The sequence below is a fragment of the Suricata suricatta genome, chromosome 12, assembly GCF_006229205.1.
Source record: "Suricata suricatta isolate VVHF042 chromosome 12, meerkat_22Aug2017_6uvM2_HiC, whole genome shotgun sequence".
NCBI classification, from domain to species: domain Eukaryota; kingdom Metazoa; phylum Chordata; class Mammalia; order Carnivora; family Herpestidae; genus Suricata; species Suricata suricatta.
Window position 1 is genome coordinate 15,248,283 of NC_043711.1, and position 22,231 is coordinate 15,270,513.

Genomic DNA, 22,231 nt, shown 5'->3' on the forward strand with positions numbered 1-22,231 from the left:
CCCGGTCCCTTTTTTTATTTAACATTGTATGATGAGCATTTTTCACATCTTAAGATAATTGTGTCGAACTGCGTTGCCTAGTACATGGAGCTATTTAAAATTACATTTAAGTTAATTAAAATTAAATGTCAATTAGTTAAAATGAAACGAAACCACAGATTCAGTTACTTATGTGTCCTAGCCCCGCTGGTCAGTAGTCCCCAGAGCTGCCATATTGGACACTGCCAAATGGAACATTCTCTCTCGTTACCGCAGGAAAGGTTCTGTTGGACGGTGCTGCTCTACAATATTTAAAACTTCTAGATTGTCTAAAAGTTGTACAGTGTTTATTTAGCTTTATTTCCGCATTTGGGATTCTGTATTCTTTCCTGTTTTGCATACTTAAGTGTTTTCATATTTTTGTGAGTTTTCTTGCTTTGTTCTAACAGCTTCGTTGAGATGTAATCCAGATACCATAACCCGCCCTTCGAAAGCACACAACTCAGCGGTTGTTAGTATGCTCAGAGTTGTGCAGCCGTCCCCAATATCTGATTTTAGAGCATCTTGTTCGCCCCAAAAAGCAAGATCTCCACCGTTAGCAGATAGCTCCCTGCTCCCTCGCCCCCAGTGCCGGGCAGCTGCTCATCTCCTCACCGCCTCGTGCACGCCCATCTTTGGCAGCATCTTTGATTTTTTAAAAAAATTTTTTGGCTTAGGAAAACTCCTCTTAAATTACCAGGTCAAGTGGTGTGAAGGTTTTTTAAGGCTCTTGGGACGCTGCGCCACGCTGCCCTCCGGAAAGTGTTGTCCACGTTTAGGCGTGCACCAGCGGCGTCCGGAAATGCCCTTTTCTCTGTACGCTCTAGGACGCGTGATTGTCATTGTTTTTCCTCTGCCGGTGGGCCGGTGACAAGTAGCATCCCCTTTGCATGTGGCCCCTGGCAAGGTGGAGCACTGTTTCCTATTCTGCTTGGCCGTTCCCAAGTCAGGTCAGATTTGGGAAGGGTGCCTGGCCTCTGCGTGGAGAAGGACAGAGGAGGGTGAGCCTAGAGGCACAGAGCAGGGTGCTCCCCTGCTCTGTGGCTGCGGAGCTGGGCTGGGGGCGCAGGGCTTGCTGGGGCTGTACCTTGAACCCTGTGTACCTCTGGGGAGTAGGGGGTAGGGAAGGATGGAGGCCAGAGAACAGGGGTGCCCTGGGGCAGCCACGAACCTGCAGGCAGTCTGGTGGGGCTCGCTCCAGCCTGCAGTGATTAGGAAACTAGGCTGGAAACTTCCTTTCCCACCGAGGTGAAGTGAAGCCATCGTAGGTTTGGAGCAGCTTTCGGAGTGAAGCGAGAGGACTGGCGCAATGACCCTGTCACCCAGAATGGCCTTAAGTACTTCCTTTGTGGCTTGGGGAGAGTTTCCCCCACCTGACCCTGGGGCTTCGGGGTACACAGGAGAGAAGGCAGAGGCAGGGAAGGCCCAGTGCCTGGTGGAATGCAGTTCTATGTTATCTGCATCCATGGCTCTTTTTTTCCCCTAATGTTTTTATTTATTTCTGAGAGAGAGACAGAGCATGAACAGGGGAGGAGCACAGAGAGGGGGAGACTCAGAATCAAAACAGGCTCCAGGCTCTGAGCTGTCAGCACAGAGCCCGATGCAGGGCTTGAACCCATAAATCATGAGATCATGACCTGTGCCAAAGATGGACACTTAACCGACTGAGCCACCCAGGTGCCCCTGAATCCACAGCTCTTGACCTTGGCTCTTCCCGTAGACCCATCTCGGGCACTTTGGCCATTCCTCCAGGCTGGCGCCAGAGTCTCCCAAGGCCACGATGGGCATCTGCACTGACTAGCACAGCCAGACTAGAGACGTGACCGCCTGCAAGGGGCCGGGGGACCCAGCACCCGCTGCCTCCCGGGGGGGACGGGGGGCGGGTTGTGAGCTTACACGGGGCCGGGAGGAAGACTGTTGGAGGTCATTGGTCCAGCCCTGCCCCAAATGCTCGGCCCCTCTCCCAGAACCTGTTGACTCCCAGAGCCGCCCAGGTCACAGGCCGCAACCTTCAGCAGAGGAAAAGACCTTGCTCGAGTTGTGTCCAGAATAACTTGCTCAGATGTGCCCGCAGGGAGACCTGCCCCTCTTCCTGCCAACCCCAAGCCTTGCCCAGATGCCCTGAGCCTTGCCTGGGATCCCTTCCCAGCACCCGTAGGTGGTTTGTGGCTGTGCGATCCCACATAGCACACAGCACCCAGGCGGAGTAGAGAGGCTGCCCCGCAATGGCCACAGCGGGGCCGGGCCACTCCCAGACGCCACCCTTCCTAACAGTGAGGAGCAGTCCCCAGGACGGGACCCCCGGTGTGAGCTGGGGGCGGGGGTGCAGGGCCTCCCCCGAGGCTAGCCCGATGGAGCCTTCTTACTCCAAACCATATCATAATAATAAAAGGCAATGACCTGGTGCCCGCCCCCCCCCCTGGGTTGGCTGTGTGTCTAGGTGAAGGAGGGCTGTGGGGTCCTCTGTCCGGCTGTCTGTGGGAAGGAGGCAGGAACCCTGTCACCAGACGTCACCCTAAGGCTGCTTTGCTGCCTCCTTGTTTGTAAAATCCAGTCTCTGCAAGGGAGTGGGGAGGGTGCCGTGCCCCAAAGCAGGTTTGGTTTTGGCTGTGGGTGCATGAGAGATCATTCAATACCAGTCTGGAATAACCCACTCGATGTGGAGCGCTGCCCAGGCTGGGTGGTGTGTCTGCTTTCGATCAGTTATCCTGTGGAATTGGTTCTCAAATCGTCTTCCTGGACCTGCAGCAGGGGGCCAGAACATTCCAGGAGGCAGAGGGAGAGTAGGCTGTGTCCCACCTAGACCAGAATGGTCTCCCCTTCTGTTATATGTTGTTGAGTTTCCACTGGGTGTTTTTGTTTTTTGAGACAAGTTTCTCCTGCTTTCAGCGCTTTGAGAACCCCTGTTGTGCACACAGAGAGGCCAGCCTGGGTTGTGTTTCTCCAGTGCCGCTAACCTGCCGCCAAAACAACAGCAGTGCTGATAACGGTAACAACAACTTGTCAAGTTGCTGTAGTAGTAAAACGTGTCTCTTTCCCTTTACCGAGTTGGAAAGCTCTAAGGCCCATTTTATTGCTTTGGCTTCATGAGGACATTATGATCCATCATAGCGTTGGTAGAGTTTGTCACTGGTGCGCAGTTTTTCTGCTTATCACCTGGAAGACCGTAGAGAAAGCTCTGGACAGGGGCTCAGTCGGTTAAGTGTCAGACTCCTGGTTTTGGCTCAGGTCATGATCTCATGGCTCATGAGTTGAATCCCCCCATCGGGCTCTGTGCTGGCAGTGTGGAGCCTGCTTGGGATTCTCTCTTTCCCCCCTCTCGCTCTCTGCCCCTCCTCACTCTCTCTCTCTGTCCCCTCCAAAATATGTAAACAACTTAAAAAATTTAAGAAGAAAAAAAAGGAGAAAGCACTGGAGAACCGCCCACCCGAGGCGCTGGCCTGCCCAGCGGGGCCTCCCGGATGAGAGCTGGCCAGCCTAGGGGGGCAGGTCAAGTGTTGAGGTAGAGTCCCTGCTTCTGGGAGGTTCTGGCGGGGAGTGGCCCAGGAGGCCTGAGCCACAGGGGTCCACGGCAGTCTTCGAGCCTCCCCCCCACCCCCCCAGGAAGCCGTGGCCCCTGCAGCCCCTTGCGAATCCTGCCTCCAGCCTTTGCTGTGCAGTGTGCCCTCCTTCTCCTACCCCACACACACCTCCTGGTGCAGAACGTCACTTCCGGTGGCCCAGGGGGCCTGTCGGGAGTTTCCCTGCGTCCTGTCCCCACCTCCAGCTCAGCTGGCTCATCCACTGTTGTGCACATTCCTCCGGCTTTCCTGTCTCTGTGCCTTCTCGTACCTTTTCCTGACCTTGGCTCGCCCTCCCAGCCCCTCCCTCACCTCTGCCCTTGAATACGTCCATCCTTGTCTGGTACCTGCCGAGTATGGGGCCCTCTGGTTTGCTGGTGTTGGGGGAGGTACTAAAATAGAAAGGCAGGTCTCTGCCCTTTCCGGTAGGTCAGAGGGGACGTAGACTGCGAGTCCTACCTGGGCCGCAGGCCGCAACGGACAGGTGGTTGAAGCTCTCGCATAATCCTCGGTGGCTCTTTGCCTCCCGGTGTCCCTCATTTAAAACAGGAAACTGTCCCTAGTCCTTGCCCTTTCCTGTGGGGACATTATGATTTGTAAAAGAATCCCTTACAGCCACTTTGGAAGACAGTTGGACAATTTTTTTTTTTTTTTAACAAAACTAAACATACTCTTACAACCCAGCAGTCTTGCTCTATGGTATTTGTCCGAATGAATTGGATCTCAGCTCCACGCCAACGTCCTCTCTCTGAATATTAACAGCAGCCTTATTCGTAATTGGCCAAGCTTGAAAGCCACCCAGATGTCCTTCAGGGGGTGAACGGATGGATACACTGTGGTCCATCCAGACCATGGGATCTTATTCAGTGCTGACCAGAAATGAGCTGTCAGGCCATGAAAAGTCATGGAGGGAGCTTGAATGTGTATTACCCAGCAAGAGATACCAATCTGAAAAGCCTGCACACTGTACGGCTCCACTCCCGTGATGTTCTGGAAGAAGCAGAACCGCGGAGACAGTAGGAAGTTCGGTGGCTGCCAGGGTAGGGGGAGGGAGGGAGGACTAGATGGAACGCGGAAGTTTAGGGCAGGGAAACTCCTGCAGGATGCTGTAATGGTGGCCGGGCGTCATTCTACTTCTGCCCAAACCCATTGGATGTTCAGCACCTCCTGTAAATTACGGACTGTGGGTGATGATGTGTCAGCGTAGGTCCATCAGTTGGAACAAATATAGGGCTCTGGTGGCGGATGGTGATAGTGGGGGAGGCTGAGAATGTGGGGGAGGACAGGAACACATGGAGACTCTTTACCTTCTGCTCAATTTTATTTTTTAATTAAAAAAACTTTTTAATGTTTAATTTTGAGAGAGAGAGAGACAGAGACAGAGACAGCGACAGCCCACGAGCAGGGGAGGAGCAGAGAGACAGGGAGACAGAATCTGAAGCAGGCTCCAGGCTCTGAGCTGTCAGCAGAGAGCCCAATGTGGGGCTCAAACTGACCAACCATGAGATCATGACCTGAGCCGAAATCGGGTGTTCTGCTCAACCACTGAGCCACCCAGTCAGATGGTAAATGGATACTTTTCTATCCATTTACCACAAGGCACAAGGATGAAATACTTTCCCCCCTACTTGGCCTCACGGGCTCTTCCTCACTCTGGACCAACAGCTTCGAGCCTCAGCGGCTTCCTTCCTTGCTTTGTGTCGGTGCTGGATATTCCGAGTGCTGGGAAAGGAGGTCAGCAGCCTGGAGGACACAGAGTAAGAGAACATTCCAGGGAGGTAGAAGTCAGTAGGTCAGAGCCCTCAGGTGAGGAGGAAGCCAGAGGAGACTGTTGCTATGCTGGCTACGGGGAGCGACAGAGACCTGACCCGCCGTGATAAAGTGGCAGGAAACCCCCGGGGGGCCCGGGCACCTGTTCTTGTCCACTTGATGATGCTGTCATCCCGCCATTGGCTTTTGAGCGGGGCTGGGGGAGGGCATCTGATGTCATTCCCCACATCCAAACAAGGTGAGTCCACGTCCTCCTCGGGAGTCGGCTGCATCCCTGACTCCAGAGATCTGTCCCCGCTTTCAGCTTCAGTGCACTGTCTACAAGGCTGGTGCTCTTCCCACGTCCGCCCCGGGCGCAGGCTGAAGGGCTGTCCACACCGCACGCTCCTCCGCTCTCTGCAGCTAAGCCATGAGGTCACCGTGATTAACAGGGAAGGGGTGATGTTGCCTTGGGTGTGGTTTTGTTGTGTGTGTGTGTGTGTGTGAGCCGAGTTACAGTCCCGTGGCCTTGACCTTCCTTCCATCCAGCCTGTGAGTGGTCTGCTCTGACTGTGCTTTTGTGGCCGCCTGTCACACTGGCCTTTGTTGCATGTTGTAGGGTCCCCTGTCAGGTCTATCGGCGGGCTTGGGCAGGTGGTCTGGAAGCGGATCGCAGAATCACCAAATAGTATAATTAATACCACACCATGGCCTGATATTTGGTGTTTGTTTTAGAGAGCATTTTTTCTTCATGAGCACATTTGCTGAAGCTGGAAGGCAAGGCCACTGGGGACTTTGCTCGCGTGTTGGAAATATTCTGTATCCTGGCCGGGGCTTGCCTCACGCAGGTCATTTGTCAAAACTCATTGGACGGTAGACTTTTCATTGGGGTGTTTTGCTGTTTGTGACTTTTCTCTTAAGAAAAACAACTGTAAGGAAATGATAAAGTCTTGTTGATGATTTGCAGGCTGACGTGTTCAGGGATGACACGGAGTGCTCTCTGCACCTTACTTTGAAATGCCTCAAAAATAAGACGGGTTCTATAAATAAAAGATTAAAAAAAATAAGACGGGTTATTGGACTGATTGACAGCAGAATGTTCCCAATTGGAGAATTGGGGTGAGGGGTGTATGGGTGTTTCCTACCCGATCTTTCAGTTTTTCTGCGTGATTGAAAATTTCATAATAAAATGGTGAAACAGAAGAACTACAGGTAACTACTACTTGTGTTCTTTAGAACTTTCCATAAACAAATTCCTCCCAACAGCTAGATTTCCAGGCTGACACCATGTTATTCCTCCTAACGGCCTCATCTGCTTCCTAAAGGCAGTGTAGGTGGAGTGGAGGGCCCTTGGCTCTCTGGGAACCTGGTGTGTGTGCTTTCGTGAACCGTGTGTTAGCCTGGACCGCCTTTGAGGGTGACATAGCCTGTCAACTTGAATCGATAGGACTCTGAAATGCAGGGCTTTCCACCCCGTAGACAGAAGGCTGGCGTTCGCAGCCTGACAAGAGCTTGACACCAGCGTTAGCCAAGGGGAGCCCAGGCTGGTCACCCCACGGATGCTGGGGACCTCTGTGCGTGCATGTGTTCAAAAGGTTAAATGTCCTACGATATATTTAAACATACTTGGATGCTTTTGCCATTAGATCTTTCTAGTCTAGAGAGACTAGAACTTTTTTCAGTGTTTATATTTGAGAGAGAAAGAAAGACAAGAATGCAGCAGGGAGGGGCAGAAAGAGAAGGAGACACAGAATCCGAAGCAGGCTCCAGGCTCTGAGCTGTCAGCACAGAGCCCGACGTGGGGCTCGAACTCCCAAGCTGTGAGATCATGACCTGAGTCCAAGTCAGATGTTTAACTAACTGAGCCGCCCAAGCACCCCAGAATTTTTTTTTAATAGAGAAAATGCAAAGAAGTAAAACCAGCCATAATTTCATAATCTCAAGAAACCACTTAAGAAATTTTTTTAATGTTTATTTATTTTTGAGAGAGAGTGCAAGTGAGGGAGGAGCGGAGAGGGAGGGAGACCCAGAATCGGAAGCAGGCTCCAGGCTCAGAGCGGTCAGCATACAGCCCGACGCAGGGCTTGAACTCACGAACCGTAAGATCATGACCTGAGCCGAAATTGGACGCTCCACTGACTGAGCCACCCAAACGCCCCAAGCAGCTGCTCTTTATATTTTGGTATATTTACTCCCTGAACTTTTTTTAATTTCATGCATCATTTACATAATTGTGATGTTTTTCATTTGACTCTAATGAAGGAGTTCTTTGGAAAAGAAGCCCCAGCACCTCCTTTATGTGCACTGGCATAGCCTGGGCTCCAACCACAGAGATTCTGGGTCGGTCTAGACAGGGACAGTTCTGGCTTACTCACAGGGTACCATCCTGGGAGGGCTGGAACTTCTTAGAGAGCCCATCTCACGTGGAAGCGACTTTTTGCTGAATGCATAGCCTTTTTGCATCCTTGCTACATGTGTGCCTGGTCACTGAACGTATGCCCAATGAAGGGTGCTGTACCAAGTACCCCTGGCGTGTTCTCTCCCTGTAAGCCTGCGAGGGGCTGCCACCATCCCATCTTACGGACGAAACACCAGACGGCACGGAGTTCAAATGATCTGCGCTAGTCACATAGGAGATTGTAGGGGTTCTAGTTCAAGAGCGGGCTCGACAGATGCTTTGTAGCTGAGGCAGGACCAACAGCAGTGAACTTGGTGATTTGCAGAGCAGCCTTCACGGCTACCTGCTGCTCCTGGGGACATGCAGGGCAGGGTGTGGGGTGGGTGGGTGGTTAACCTCTTGTTCCTAATGGAGGGCTGATGCTCCCAGAAGTTTCCAGGTTAACTCACGCCGTGGGGGAAGTGAGTGGGCGGGGAGGCTAAAGTTAGAGCCTGGCTCTCTAATTTCTGTTTCACCATGTTGTGGTCAGAGCCCGAGAGTGGAGAGGGAGGGAGGCCTGGGGACTTGAAGGGACAAAGGCTGGGTGTAGGGGAGCCTGTGGGCAAAAGCTGAGACCTGGGACCCGGTGGGACTTGTTTGGAGGTGAGGGGGCAGGGAAGGGCCTGACCCGGGGCTGGTGGCCTGATACTTTGTAAAAAGTGAGTCTCATCAGGGCGCCTGGGTGTCTCAGTAGGTTAAACATCTGACTCATGATTTCAGCTCAGATCATGATCTCACAGTTCGTGAGTTCGAGCCCCATCTCGGGCTCCGTGCTGACAGTGCAGAGCCTGCTTGGGGTTCTCTGCCTCTCTCTCAAAATAAATAAATAAATTAAAAAGAAAAAAGGAGGATTATCAACCCTCGTTGGTTCCCATTGAGAATTGAAGGAAATAATTTTGTTGACATCACCCGTCCTGCGTGCTGGGCAGGTGATAATCGTGGTGCAGTTTTTTGGACGCCGTCTGATAAACACTGGGAGCCTTTGAGAGCTTTGGGCTGGGTGGTAGATTGACAAAGCAGAGATTTTTTTTCTGAATATCAGCACACCAGTGTGGAGGGCAGCGTGGGGCTTGGGGGCGGGGGCCTGAAGGCCAGCCTGGTGGCTGTTTCCTGGAGTTGAAAGCTGATGGAGAGAGAGAGAGAGAAATCTCAAAGGAGTAACGCACTGGATTTGGTGATGGGCTGGTTATGGGGACGGACAAGCATCTCACTTTGTTCACTGGCTTTTCTATGACTCCGTTTTCTCTGTCTCCCCTTGACTCACCGACATGTTCTTGCTTCGCAGGAGCCTGCGTGAAATGCAGCAAAGGGGTGTTCGGGGCCGGCCAGGCCTGCCAGGCTATGGGGAACCTCTACCACGATGCGTGCTTCACCTGCGCGGCCTGCAGTGAGTATGGGGCGTGGCGGGGACAAGGACCAGGGGGACCAAGAAAGGGAGGACAGGGGAGAGCATCCTTCCTGGAAATGCTTGACCCAGGCCTTCTGTCGTGCCACAGAAAGGCAGGTCGGGGGCCTTGAGAGCCCCCAGCGCTGGGCCATCAGAGGAAGGGACACATGCCCAGGGTTGGCCTTGGGGAAGTGATGAGCGGGTTCCAGGCAATCTGTAGTAACATCAGGTTTGTAATGCGTATCAGAGGTCTCAGAGGGGCAGGGGTGGGGGGAGTCCACCGTCATCTGCCCTGTCCATTACCTCCCCCACTGTGGGACCAGCCGATCAAAAGTCAGTCAGTTACTCCAATGTGAGGCGGGGCCCTTTCATAACTCTGTGACCCCACTCTCTGATTCGGAGGCCCCTCTGTGAGCGTGAAGTGTGAGTGTGTGCGTGAATGGCCGTGTGTGCACACCACCGAGGCGTCAGTGCCTGTGAGCGCACACATCGGCCTCTTTGCTCCATACACGCGAATTAGGAGAGCAGGCCTGTGCTCAGCCCCGCAGACTGCTCCTTGGATTGATGGCAAGCGCAGTGGAAGATTCTAGCGCATTCGGGATGTTTGCCAAGTCTGACCAGGTCCGGAACTGTGCTTGTTTTATGGTCTCTACCAAAGATTAACTTTGAGGAATGTTTTTTAGAAAATATCCCGCCGCTGTTCTCCAGTCCTATGCTGAGGCTAGCTGCTACAAATGACAAGGAAACGGTACAATAAAGCCAGAGTGTCCGGAACAAAGGAGTCTTATTATCTGGCCCAGCGGTTCTCAATCCTGGCTCTTCATTAGAATCCCCTAGGAGCTCTTCTTTCTTTTTGTTACATTTATTTATTTATTTTGAGAGAGAAAGAGAGAGAGTGAGCATGCACACATACAGGGGAGAGGTGGAGAGAGCCTGATGTGAGGCTTGAACTCATGAACCGTGAAATCATGGCCTGAGCTGAGATCAAGAGTTGGACGCTTAGCCGACTGAGCCCCCTAGGCGCCCCTCCCTGAGGGGGTTTTAAAATTTTTTTTTTAATGTTTTATTTATTTTTGATACAGAGAGAGACAGAGCATGAGAGGGGGAGGGGCAGAGAGAGAAGGAGACACAGAACCGGAAGCAGGCTCCAGGCTCTGAGCTGGGTGTCAGCACATAGCCTGACGCGGGGCTCGAACCCACGAACGTGAGATCTGACCTGAGCTGAAGTTGGAGGCCCAACTGACTGAGCCACCCAGGCGCCCCCCTGAGGGGGTTTTAAAAGCCAGTGATGCCCAGGTCCCACCGTGATCAGCAAACTCAGGAGCTCTGGGGGTGGAGTTTCTAGAATGGGCAAGAATGCTGTTCCTGTCTCTTCAGGGGACTCCAGGGTGTGCTCAGGCCTGAGCATGTGGATTACTGCCAGCCTTCCCATTTCAGAGCCCTCTGGAGAAAGGAGGGGGAGATTTGCTCTCTGCTGGTTTGTGCCCAGAGAGCTTCCTGAATCCCATCTAGAGTGAGCCAGGTGGGCATGGCCTGCCAGCTGTGACGACTAGGCACACGCCGGGGCTCGAAACCCCGTACTAAGTCCTCGCTGCGTAAAACGCGTGCGGGAGAGTCTACAGTTCGTGTATTGATGAGTGTTCACCTCCGCAGGGAAAACGTGAGAGCCTTAGAGGTGAGTCAGGAGTCTGCAGAGCAGGCTCCCCGGAAGTGTGGGCGTGGTCTGGAAGTGTGGGCGTGGTCTGAGGGTCCGTTTTGCTGTGCCTGCGGCTTCTCGTTGTCTTTGAGCCGCGCTGCACCTTAAGTTGTAGAATCCCAATGGCAGCCGCCATTCTTGTCCCTAACAATGCAGACTGTGTCTGGGGGAGATTCAGTTGTCCATCGCCCTGTGGAGGTTGGTTTTGCTTCTGCCAAAGCAAGTATTTCAGCGCTCCTGATGGCCACATAGCTGGGGTTCTTTGCACTATCGCAGATGTAACATCCTACTGGTCCCCACATTAACTGATGAGTTAAATTAAATCTTTGACAGTGTGTTTGAGTCTTATCTGGACAAGAGTTGGGATCCTGCCTCTTTGTAAAAAATTATTTTGGGGCGCCTGAGTGGCTCCGTTGGGTAAGCATCTGACTTCCGCTCAGGTCATGATCTCACGGTTTGTGGGTTCGAGTCCCATGTCCAGCTCTGTGCTGACAGCTCAGAGCCTGGAGCCTGGTTCGGATTCTGTGTCTCCCTCTCTCTCTTTGCCAGTCCCCTGCTTGGGTGTGTGCACGCTTGCTCTCTCTCAAAAATAAACATCAAAAATATTTTTTAAATTATTTTTGACTTTTGGCTCCTGCAACTGGTTCTCAATATTTGCTGTTTTCCGGAAGAAAAGAAAATATTAAATAGAAGCTTTTTTTCCATCTCAAGCACTTGCCATTTGAGCAAAGAAAGGTTTTCAGAGTTGGGGTGGGTACTGGAAAGTCAGTTGGTGCCACTTGGGGCTGCCTGACTACCTGTCGGTTCTGTAACGGTTGAATTTTTCTTCAAATGATGGCGGGTGCAGACACGGCACACACAGCTGGCTGGATTGACTCGGTCTGGCCTCTAAGGCCCTTGTGTTGTGGCCTCCGGCTTAATGCTTCCTGTAATTGGTCACAGACTGAACTCTCTTTTCTACTTCCCTGACTCTGATCACACTGATCTACTCTCCCCACTCCATACATTTAAGTCTGTCCAGCCATTAGGGCCCAGCTCAAAGGCTGCCTCTTCCAGGAAGTCTTCCCTAGTCCCCTAGCAGGAAGGAACCATTTTACCCCCCTTGAGCTCGGCAGGCCCTGCTTTCTTACTGGTGCTGTCCTGTAGACTGTGAAGTCACTCTGTGACTTTGGAGCCGGCACGCCAGCCCTGGAACAGAGTCGTTGAAGAGGTGAGGACAGGGCCCCGTCAGGAAGCGAGTGGCACACATTCCCTTTCGCCAAGGGCCTGGGGACACACAGCGTCCCCTGTGCTCGCAGGGAGCGCTTGGAGACCCAGGCCTGCGTCTGAGCAGCATCTCTCGGGCACTAGAAGTGATTCGCTTTGTTCAGTTGACTTATTACCGCCCTGGGACTATGTTCAGCGGGAGGTGCCTGGGCGCTTCGTGTCCCGGCTCCGCAGGTCCCCAGGGGTGTCACTGAACACTGCCGGGTGTCACTGAACACTGCCGGGTGTCACTGAACACTGCCGCCAAGCAGACGGCTCAGCCGGGGCCGGGCCCTCTGTCACTGGTGGAAGAGAACATGGGGACCCAGAAAGGGGAAGAGAATTTCTCAAGATTAAAGACCTAGGAACAGAGCTGGTGCCAGAATCCAAGGCTCCTGGATCGAATTAGCTTTGCGTATGCCCGTGTCTCTGGCCGGTTAGTGTGTATGTTAGTGAGTATATAGTTATGTTTTCTATATGTTTCTGTATGTTTCCCATTTCATTGTGAAGATGACCTCGCTAGGCACGCCTGGGTGGCTCAGGCAGCTAACTGCCCCACTCTTATTTTTTTAGCTTTATTTTGAGAGAGACAGAGACAGCAAGAGTGGGGGAGGGGCAGAGAGAAAGAGAGAGCGAGAAAGGATTCCAAGCAGGCTCCGCACTGTCAGCACAGAGCCTGATGCAGGGCTCGAACTCATGAACCATAAGAACATGATCTGAGCTGAAACAGACTCAGATGCTTAACCGACTGAGCCACCCAGGCGCCCCCGCAGAGAAAATCAAGGGTAGAGACCTAGTGTGTGATTCTAGCACAAGTGTTTTTACTTGTATGTTTTCCCGTCTAGGTTTTGCCCAAAGGCATACACGGCTTGGAGAGCTGTGATCAAAGCATGTGAATAATGTTCTATTTTTTTTGATCGAACATGCCATGGACCCACCCGCGTCTCTGCAGTCTTCAGCATAATGATCGACTGCACTGGCCCGCAGTTCTGTTCCAAAGGGCCCATCCCCCCCCTCCGCCCACACCCCCTTTATCCTCTGCTGAATTGTTTCCTTGGTGTGCTGCCCAGAGGTCAGCATTCAGGGTGCGGCCTGTGGGCCTTTGTGTGGTCGGCTCAAGTCCCTCCTCTCTTGATTGCTCCTTGGGTGGCAATGTGTGTGGTTGCCATGGAGATGTGGGGGTTGTCCCTTCTCCCGCCACGCCACGGGTCCCGCCCACCCCAAGTGGCTGTGCCCTCAGCTGGACGCCCTGAGGAAGCCGTTGGCATGGTGTGGAGCAGGAGGAGGGTCAGTGCAGGGGGCAGGCATGGCCTTGGCCTTGGCCTTGGCCGGCGGCCACGCTCTGTGTCTGACGCCTGGTGTTGAGTGGCCAGAGGAGAAGCTGGCGCCCATCTGTGGCTGAGGGAGGTAGGATGAGGAGGAAGAAAAGGTGCGGGTCTGGACGTGTGGGTCAAGAGTGGCTCTCCAGAGTGGGGCTCTCCAGAGTGGGGCTCTATCTGGCACCTTCCAGAACAGCCTGTGAGGGAGAAGGAAGGCAAGGCTCTGTGTCCTTGCTGCAGGCAGGTTTAGATCCAAAACATGGGATGTTTTGTTCCTTTTGTAAAGACTAAACAGCCCCCATCATGGAGTCCAGGCGAAGCCTGTTGCCACGTGCGTGTTCGTGGCTCTGCATTTTCATCTGTACCAGCTGAAAATTCCATGTGCTCTCCCTCCCCAAAGCCCAGAGAACACGAGGGCCTGGGCATGGGATGGGGGCGCAGGCTCCAGGCGGGTGGAAACTGTGCCCCCGCAGGCCCAGGCGCAGAGAAGGGCCCGTGCGAGCCGGCGGGGTCCACCCAGGGGACAGTGTCGGGACGTGTGAGTCACGGCCAGGACAGGCGGCCTTCATGTTGTGCCTAGTGCTTCTGCCCCGGGCGGGCCCTGCGCTGTGACCTGCCCGTCATGCCTCGGGGACGCACACTTTAAGTGAGGACTCTATATGCTGTCGCCCATCCCACCTTCCAAAATCCAAACCCTGGCGGAGGTTAAAGACTGCGAATGGATTTCACGGCGAAACCTCACCCCTTTAGACCCAGTCACGGGAAGTTACTGATGAGTCTGCAACTGGACTTCTAACAGTACCACACTTCATTGCTTCAGGTAAAGAAAACAGCCAGAATTGAGGCCCGCGTCATGGAACTGGGGTTCTTGAGTAAGTCCGAGGTTTCTGATTGGTGGCCCCTCGTCCAGCAGGTCCTGGGATTGGAATGGTGCTCATGTAGCTCTTTCATTTTCTTACAGAGTTTAAATGCTGCCCCTGAGCTCACGTGTACTTCCTTTTTTAAAATGCTTTTTTTTTTATTTATTAAAAAAATTTTTATGTCTTTATTTTGAGAGAGACAGAGAGACAGAGAGTGAGTAGTGGAGAGGCAGAGAGGGAGACCCAGAATCTGAAGCAGACTCCAGGCTCTGCGTTGTCAGCCCACGGCTGTGAGATCATGGCCTGAGCCGAAGTCAGATGCCTACCCGACTGAGCCACCCAGGCGTCCCTTATTTTTATTTTTGAGAGAGAAAGAGAGAGCGAGCGAGCATGAGTGGAGGAGGGGCAGACCAGAGCGGGAGACAGTGGATCCGAAGCTGGTTCTATGCTGTCAGCACAGAGCCCGACGTGGGGCTCAAACTCACGAACCGTGAGATGATGACCTGAGCTGAAGTCGGACACTCAGCCGACTGAGCCACCCAGGCGCCCCTTGTTTATTTATTTTGTCGTTGACTTTGTACACTGCCTCGTCCACCCAGCATTTGAAAATGCCCAGAGATTCTGAAATAGCGGAGCCGGCACCAGGAGGGCTTGCTTTAATGCACTGCTGGGCGGTGTTTCTAAGTAGCTTGTCGGTGCGCTGTCCCGCTTACGGCGGACCGTCCCCCACAGCGAGCCCGCCGCCCACGGGAGCTCGCTAAGTCCGCGAACAGTCCAGCGGGCTCAGCGGTATCGTCGGCTTCCTTTTCCAGGCGAGCAGACAGAGGCTTGGGAGCGTCCTTGCCTTGCGGCTGGTTACCTTGCTGTCCCGTAGTGTGCTCGGCGCCTGGGCCCAGGACCGTGTGGACCCACGGCCTCCGCTCCCGCCACCGTGTGAGGGTCCCCTTGCTCGGAGAGGACGTGTGCCGAAGACAGGGCGCTGGCTTTGCATCTGCGGTCTTGTGTTGGCAGACGCTGGGTTTTCAGAGATTCTCTGGTCATGAATGCAGGACAGCCCGAGCCTTGGAAGAGGGGAGATACGAGAGACCTGGATTAAAGGCCTCGATGCCTGAATTTCTGAGCCGTTGACTCACGCCAGTGTTTCTTGCCACGTTCAGCAGTTGTGAGTAAGCTGCATGAATCAGCTGGATCTAAGGGAGAAGCGGGGGATCAGGAGTGGGAGGAAGGAAGAGTGGGCACGGACTCCAGGAAGCCAGTGGGCGAGGAAGAAGTCAGGAAGCAACCAAAATAAACGAGCCGGCAAGGGGCTGTGTGGGTCGGCAGAGGGAGAGGGTGCCCTTGACTTGGCGTGCTGTTACAAGGGTCTCTTGTATTCGTCTCTGGCAAACCCCATCCTGCTGGGGGCACCTGACTTGGGGCCAGACATGGTTTCCCAGAACAGACTTTGTTGAGGCCGTGAGGTCCCCGACAGGGGGAAACCATCAGATTCCTCGTGACATTAGCAGGGTCTGGGATAGTGGAGAGCTACACTGTACAGTGACTCCGGCGTGACCCATGCCTACTTGCCACACGTACATTCCATGTGCGTGACAGCATGCACACGTGGTTTTGGGTGGTTGCTCTGGTACGTGGCGGGGGTGGGGGGGGCCCTGCACCCTAATTAGCATGAAGACATTGAACCCGGTGCCTCATCTCCCAGCCAGAATTCTGGATTTAGGGAATAAAGTCTTTTTGAAAGTCTGAACTTTCTTCTGACATCATAGACACGACGTGGGTCTCTTTGGCTCTCTCGTTGAGAGTATCTGTTTTTTTGCTTTCTTCAATCTTCTGTCTCTCAAATGTTCTCTAAAGTGTCTGTCCCCAACTCTGGCCCTGTGATGGCGAATTTAGTGTGTCAGCTGGACTGGGCCACAGGTGCCTGGGCGTTTGGACAAACATTATTCTGAGAATGTTTGCGAGGATGTTTCTGGAAGAGAGTAACAATTGGTAGACTGAGTAAAGTAGGTATCTCTCCCTGATGCGGGTGGTCCTTGCCCAATCAGTTGAAGGCCCGCATAGACCCCAAAACGCCGACCTTCCCACAAGTCAGGGGATTACCTCCTGCCTGACTGCCTTGAGCAAGGACATCCATTCACCCTGGGCTGAATGGGCTGGAATGACGCCATCGGCTCTCCTGGGCATCCGGCTTGCCTGCTGCTGACCTTGGCGCCCTTGTCAGCCTCCATAATCATATGAGCAATTCCTTTTTTTTTTAAATTTTTTAAAATGTTTATTTATATTTGAGAGAGAGAGACCAAAACCGAGCATGAGCAGGAAAGGGGCAGAGAGAGAGGGAGACACAGACTCAGAAGCAGGCTCTAGGCTCTGAGCTGTCAGCACAGAGCCCGATGTGGGGCTCGAACTCAAGAACTGCGAGATTATGACCTGAGCCGAAGTTGGATGCTTAACCAACTGAGCCACCGAGGCGCCCCTGAGCCAATTCCTTTTAATCTCTCTCTCTGTTTCTGTGTGTACAGTTACACATGCGAACACACATGCAGGCACACGGGCACACATACAGGTTGGCACTCCCACACACGTATGTGCACACATATGCACATACCCCATGGGTTCTATGCCTCTGCAGGCCCCAGGCTAATAAGGACCCTTCCATCCTTCTTCTGCATTACTTTCCCTTCCCTCCCTGTTTCCTCCCTCGTGTCCCCTCACTGACCATTTCTTTTACACCCACCGCCTCCGTCATGGAGCCCGATGGGGCTCTGTGCTCCTGTTCGCTGCAGACCCCTGACCGCACCTGCACAGTCCTGCTTCCGAGGCCTGCGTGCGCGTGCGTGATGAGGTCCCGGGCATCTGCCGCAGTCACCGGGGGACGTGTCTGTGGTCCTGCAGTTTGCCTCACCCCCCACCCCCTTTGCCTTCCATTGGCCTCTAGCTCCCTATTTCCTGAACTCTAGACTCAAAGCATCCGCTATGGCAGCCGATGGCCACGTGAACACCTGAAATGTGGCTAGTGTGAGGAATCGAACATGATATTTTTTTATAAACTTTTAAAATATTTATTTTTGAAAGGGAGAGAGTGCAAGGAGGGGAGGGCAGAGAGAGAGAGGGAGACACAGAATCAGAAGGAGGCTCCAGGCTCTGAGCTGTCAGCACAGAGCCCGACACAGGGCTTGAACCCACCAACTGTGAGATCATGACCTGAGCCGAAGCCGGACGCTTAACCAACTGAGCCACCCAGGCGCCCCTCTTTTTTTTCTTTAATATTTACTCTTTGAGAGAGTGCAAGTAGTAGAGGGTCAGAGAGAGAGAGAGACAGAGGATCCAAAGCAGGCTCTGTGCTGACAGCAGTGAGATGACGTGGGGCTCAGACTCACAAATGGTGAGATCATGACCTGAGCCCAAGTTGGATGCTTAACCTACTGAGCCACTGTGGCGCCATGATGTTGACCATCTTTTCATGGACTGCTTTGCATGTCTTATTTGGGTAAATGTCCATTCAGATCCTTTACCCATTTTTTTCATTGGGTTTTTAATCTTTTTATTATTTCATTTTGATAGAGTTTTATGTTTTGCATATGAGTCTCCAGTATATGATTTGCAAATATTTTCTCTCCTTCTATGGACTGTCATTTCACTTTCTTGATGTTATTATTTGCAGCACATAAGTTTCAATTTTGGTGCAGTCTAATTTATCTGTTTTTTTCTTTTGTTTCTTGTGGTTTTGGTGCTTTGTATAAGAAAACCCTGCCCAGCCCAAGGTCACAAAGACTCATGCTCATATTTTCTTCTGAACGTTATAGCCTTAGCTCTTAGGTTGAGGTCTTTAATATATTTCGATTAGGTTTTTATATGGTTTGAGGTAAGGGTCCCACTTCATTCTTTTGCACATGGATATGAAATTTTCCCAGCATTGTCTGTTGAAGAGACCACCCTTGGTGACCGGGTGGCTCAGTCAGTTAAGTGCCTGACTTCGGCTCACGTCATGATCTCACAGTTCCTGAGATCACTAGACAGCCTGCTTGGGGTTCTCTCTCTCTCTCTCTCTCTCTCTCTCTCTCTCTCTCTCTCTGCCCCTCCCCCCACTGTGTGCCCACCCTCACGCACGCGCTCTCTCTCCCTCTCTCTCAAAATAAATAAACATTAAAAAACAAAGAAAAAGGAAAGACTGCTCTTTCTCCATTGGATTGTCTTGGCAAATGTGTCAAAAATGAATTCACCCTAAAAGTGAGGGTTAGTTTCTGGTCCCTCAATTTTTTTCCCCATTGTTCTAGTCAATTATGTTTTAAAGAGATTTAACTAATAAGAAAAAAATCTCATTTATCCCTGAAGTTGTTGCTATTTCTGGTCCTCTTTATTTCTTTGTTTAGATCCAGATTTTCATCTGGTACCATTTTCCTTCTGCTTAAAGACCTTCAACTTTTTTTTTTTATAGTGCAGATCTGCTGGTAATGAATCCATTCAGCTTTTGTATGTCTGAATTCATGTTTATTTCACTTTTGGGTTTCAAGGATATTTTTTTGTGGGGCGAGAGAATTCTAGGTTGATAGTTTTCTCTTGTGGTTCTCCGAAGTATTGTTCCATAGAGTCCCTGGGTGGCTCAGTCAGTTAAGTGCCTGACTTCGGCTCAGGTCATGATCTCACAGTCCATGAGTTCGAGCCCCCTGTTGGGCTCTGTGCTGACAGCTCAGAGCCTGGAGCCTGCTTCGGATCCTGTGTCTCCCTCTCTCTCTGCCCCTCCCCTGCTCACACTGTCTCTCTCTCAAAAGTAAATAAACAAAAAAGAAATATTGTTCCATTGTTTTCCATCAGAAATCTGATATCCTTTTTATCTTTATTTCTCTGTAGGTAACATGTCTTCTTTCTCTGTCTTCTTTTAACTTTTCTATCATTGATTTTGAGAAATTTGATTATGATGGCTCTTGGTGTCTTTTGTATGTTTCCCATGCTTGGGGTTCGTTGAGCTTTTGGGATGTGTGCGTTTATAGTCTTTGTCAAATCCGGACTGTTTCTGGCCACTACTTCTTCACATTTTTCTGCTGCCCCCTCCCCCGCCCGCCCCCCCTTACAGGGACTCTCTATACCCCTTTTGTTGCTCTTTGTTAAGTTTAATAAATTGCCCCTTAAATTAAATCTTAACTAATTAAAGTTGTCTCACGGCTCCCTTATGTGCTTTTTATTCTTAAAATTCTTTTACATTTTGAGGGAGAACGTTTCATTCTCAAATGAATGTTTCGTTTTGGCCATTGACTGGCCAGCTTGTTTGTTTGTTTTTAATAAAAAAGTTTTTAAATGTTTATTTATTTTTGAGAGACAGAGAAAGCCAGAGAATGAGCAGGGGAGGGGCAGAGAGAGAGGGGGACACGGAATCCTAAGCAGGCTCCAGGCCCTGAGCTGTCAGCACAGAGCCTGATGAGGGGCTCGAACCCTCAGACCGCGCGAGTTCATAACCTGAGCTGAAGACAGACACTTAACTGACAGGTGCCCCATTGAGCGGCCAGTTTTTATTATTATGCCTTTAAATCCACCTGTCTTGTCTCTGGCAGTGTGCAGTCTCCTATTCCCATCCAAAGTATTTTTCGTCTCCTATAGTTTAGTTTTCGTCGTTGGCCATTCAATTTGGGCAATTTTAAAGATCTTCCATGTCGCTGTTTAGCTTTTTGGACGTAGGAAATACAGTAACAATAACTTGTGTCTCTTTTTCTACTGATTCTAAGATTTGTGTCAGATCTGGCTTGATTTCCATAGATTGACTATTTTTCTTAATTACGGGTTGTTTTTCTCACCTTCGTGCATGCCTGGTAATCTTTGATTGGATGCCAGACATTGCAAATTTCACCTCGTTGAGTCCTGGATATTGCTGTCTTCCTTCTAATCTTTTTGAGCTTTTCTGGGATGCAGCTAAGTTATTTGGAGACAAGGATGTTTCCAGAGCTGAGGGGTCCAGGGCAAAACCTTTTTGAGCATTTCACTCAGTACCCAGTACTCACAGATTGTGAGTTTTCCCACTCCGGCTGGTGGGAATGGGCACTGTTTTCCGCCCTTGTGGGTGACTTTCCCTCCTGGGCTCAGTTAGTTTCTTCACAGGCCCGTGCTGATGCTCCAAGGAGACCCTCTGCAGGCCTCCAGGACCTCTTCTCTGTGCAGCGTTCTCTTCCCTGATCAGATGATCATCGTCTGGAGTGGTAGGAATGGAAAACAAAAGAGAATGGATTGGTAAAACTGTAAGGAAAAACAAAAGACTTGGGAGCAGCCAGTGAGGAGAGAATTGGGTGGGTCTCCTCTAGTGCGGTCCCCGGCAGGGAGGAGAGAAGCGCCGAAAGTGAGACCACTGAGAAACGCTTGCAACAATGTGACGGAGCAGATTGCAGCTTGGATGTGATGTTTCATTTTTCCACACTGTTGCGTTTTCCAAGAAAATAAGTCTGACAGATGGAATTGGAAAACCAAACAAAAACCTGGCCCTTTACGCAGGTAAACTGAGAAGGAAGGAGTGACCTGGCGGGTTTGGGCAGAGAGAGATGGGGGCTCATGTAGGTTTCCGCTCAGGAAACTGCAGGTCTTGATGGGATCCTGCCAACAGTGACCTACGCGGAACACTTAGAGTGAGCCAGCACTGCGTTGGGCTCCGCACTGTGATCCCGTGTCCCCTCCACAACACCCTCTACCAAGGAACCCACAGGGTCAGGTGACGGGCCAACCTCTCTTTCTGGGAAAGTGGCAAAGACAAGGACCCTCCCCTGAGTGCTTTGCTATTTTCCGCATTCTGCCTTGTTCCTGGGCCCCTGAGGCTGTGGGAGCCTAGGAAAAATCCAGGTTGATTGTTTTCATCTGCACGAAACTAATTTGATTGGTTTTTTGCTTGGTTGGTATTAGCGATTCACTTTAAGAGTTAACCTGTTCTGGAAGATGCTGTTTGAAGTAGATCAGGTAGAATTTCACGCGATAAAGCAAAAATGTTCCAGAGCTGTCCTGGTCACAAGTGGCCACCGGATACTTGAAATGTTCTTGTTCAAGCACTTGAACTCAATTATGAATATTATTTTACTTTAATTATCTTAGATTTACTTAAGAATAGCCGCATAGCACTGGTAGAAGTTACTGTGTTGGGGGGCGCCTGGTGGCTCAGTCAGTTGAGCATCCCAATTTCGACTTCGGCTGAATTCATGGTCTCATTGCTCGTGGGTTCCAGCCCCGGGTCAGGCTCTGTGCCGACAGCTCCAAGCCTGGAGGCTGCTTCCGATTCTGTGTCTCCCTCTCTCTGTCCCTCCCTTGCTCACGCTTTGTGTCTTTCTCTCTCTCAAAAATAAACACTAAGAAAATTAATTTAAAGGGGTGCCTGGGTGGCTCAGTGGGTTAAGCCTCCGCGACTTCGGCTCAGGTCAGATCTCACGTTTGTGGGTTCGAGCCCCACGTCGGGCTCTGTGCTGACAGCTAGCTCAGAGCCTGGAGCCTGCTTCCGGTTCTGTGTCTCCTCTCTCTGCCCCTCCCCATCTCATGCTCTATCTCTCTTTGTCTCAAAAATAAATAAAACATTAAAAAAATTTAAAAAAAAAGAAAATTAATTAAAAAAAAAAAGAAGTTACCGTCTTGGGACAGCACAATAAAAATAAAATCTAAACAGTTGCTAATTTTGACAATAAAAATGCAATCTACACAGTGGCTAATGTGCACTTCCTTTTTTCAGGGAACTCCTCTTACTGTCCAGAAAACCTTGCGTTTTTACTTCTCTGGGCAGTATTTTGGACGCTGCAATTTGTGATGAAGGCTTCCAGCTAAGGGCCAATTACTTTTCCAGAATAGACACGCTGTTTCTGTTTCTGGAAGGAAGGAATGTTTGGCTTTATTTGTCAGGTCAAATGGCCGCCCTTTCTTTGTGACATCTCTAACTGTTGTCACAGCTACCCTGGCTTCATCCACATTTTCCTCTTTTCAGCTGAAGGGGGCCCTGAAGGCAAATATA

General features: G+C 51.3%; 1 protein-coding gene across 1 annotated transcript in view; it reads left to right on the top strand.

The window, feature by feature from the left end:
- The window catches only part of LIMD1 (LIM domains containing 1), a 62,143-nt gene that overhangs the window by 20,604 nt on the left and 19,308 nt on the right, over positions 1-22,231 (top strand). The window contains exon 2 of the mRNA XM_029918101.1: positions 9,050-9,151. Within this exon, the coding sequence (XP_029773961.1) occupies positions 9,050-9,151 (102 nt within the window). The remainder of the gene's footprint in view (positions 1-9,049; positions 9,152-22,231) is intronic.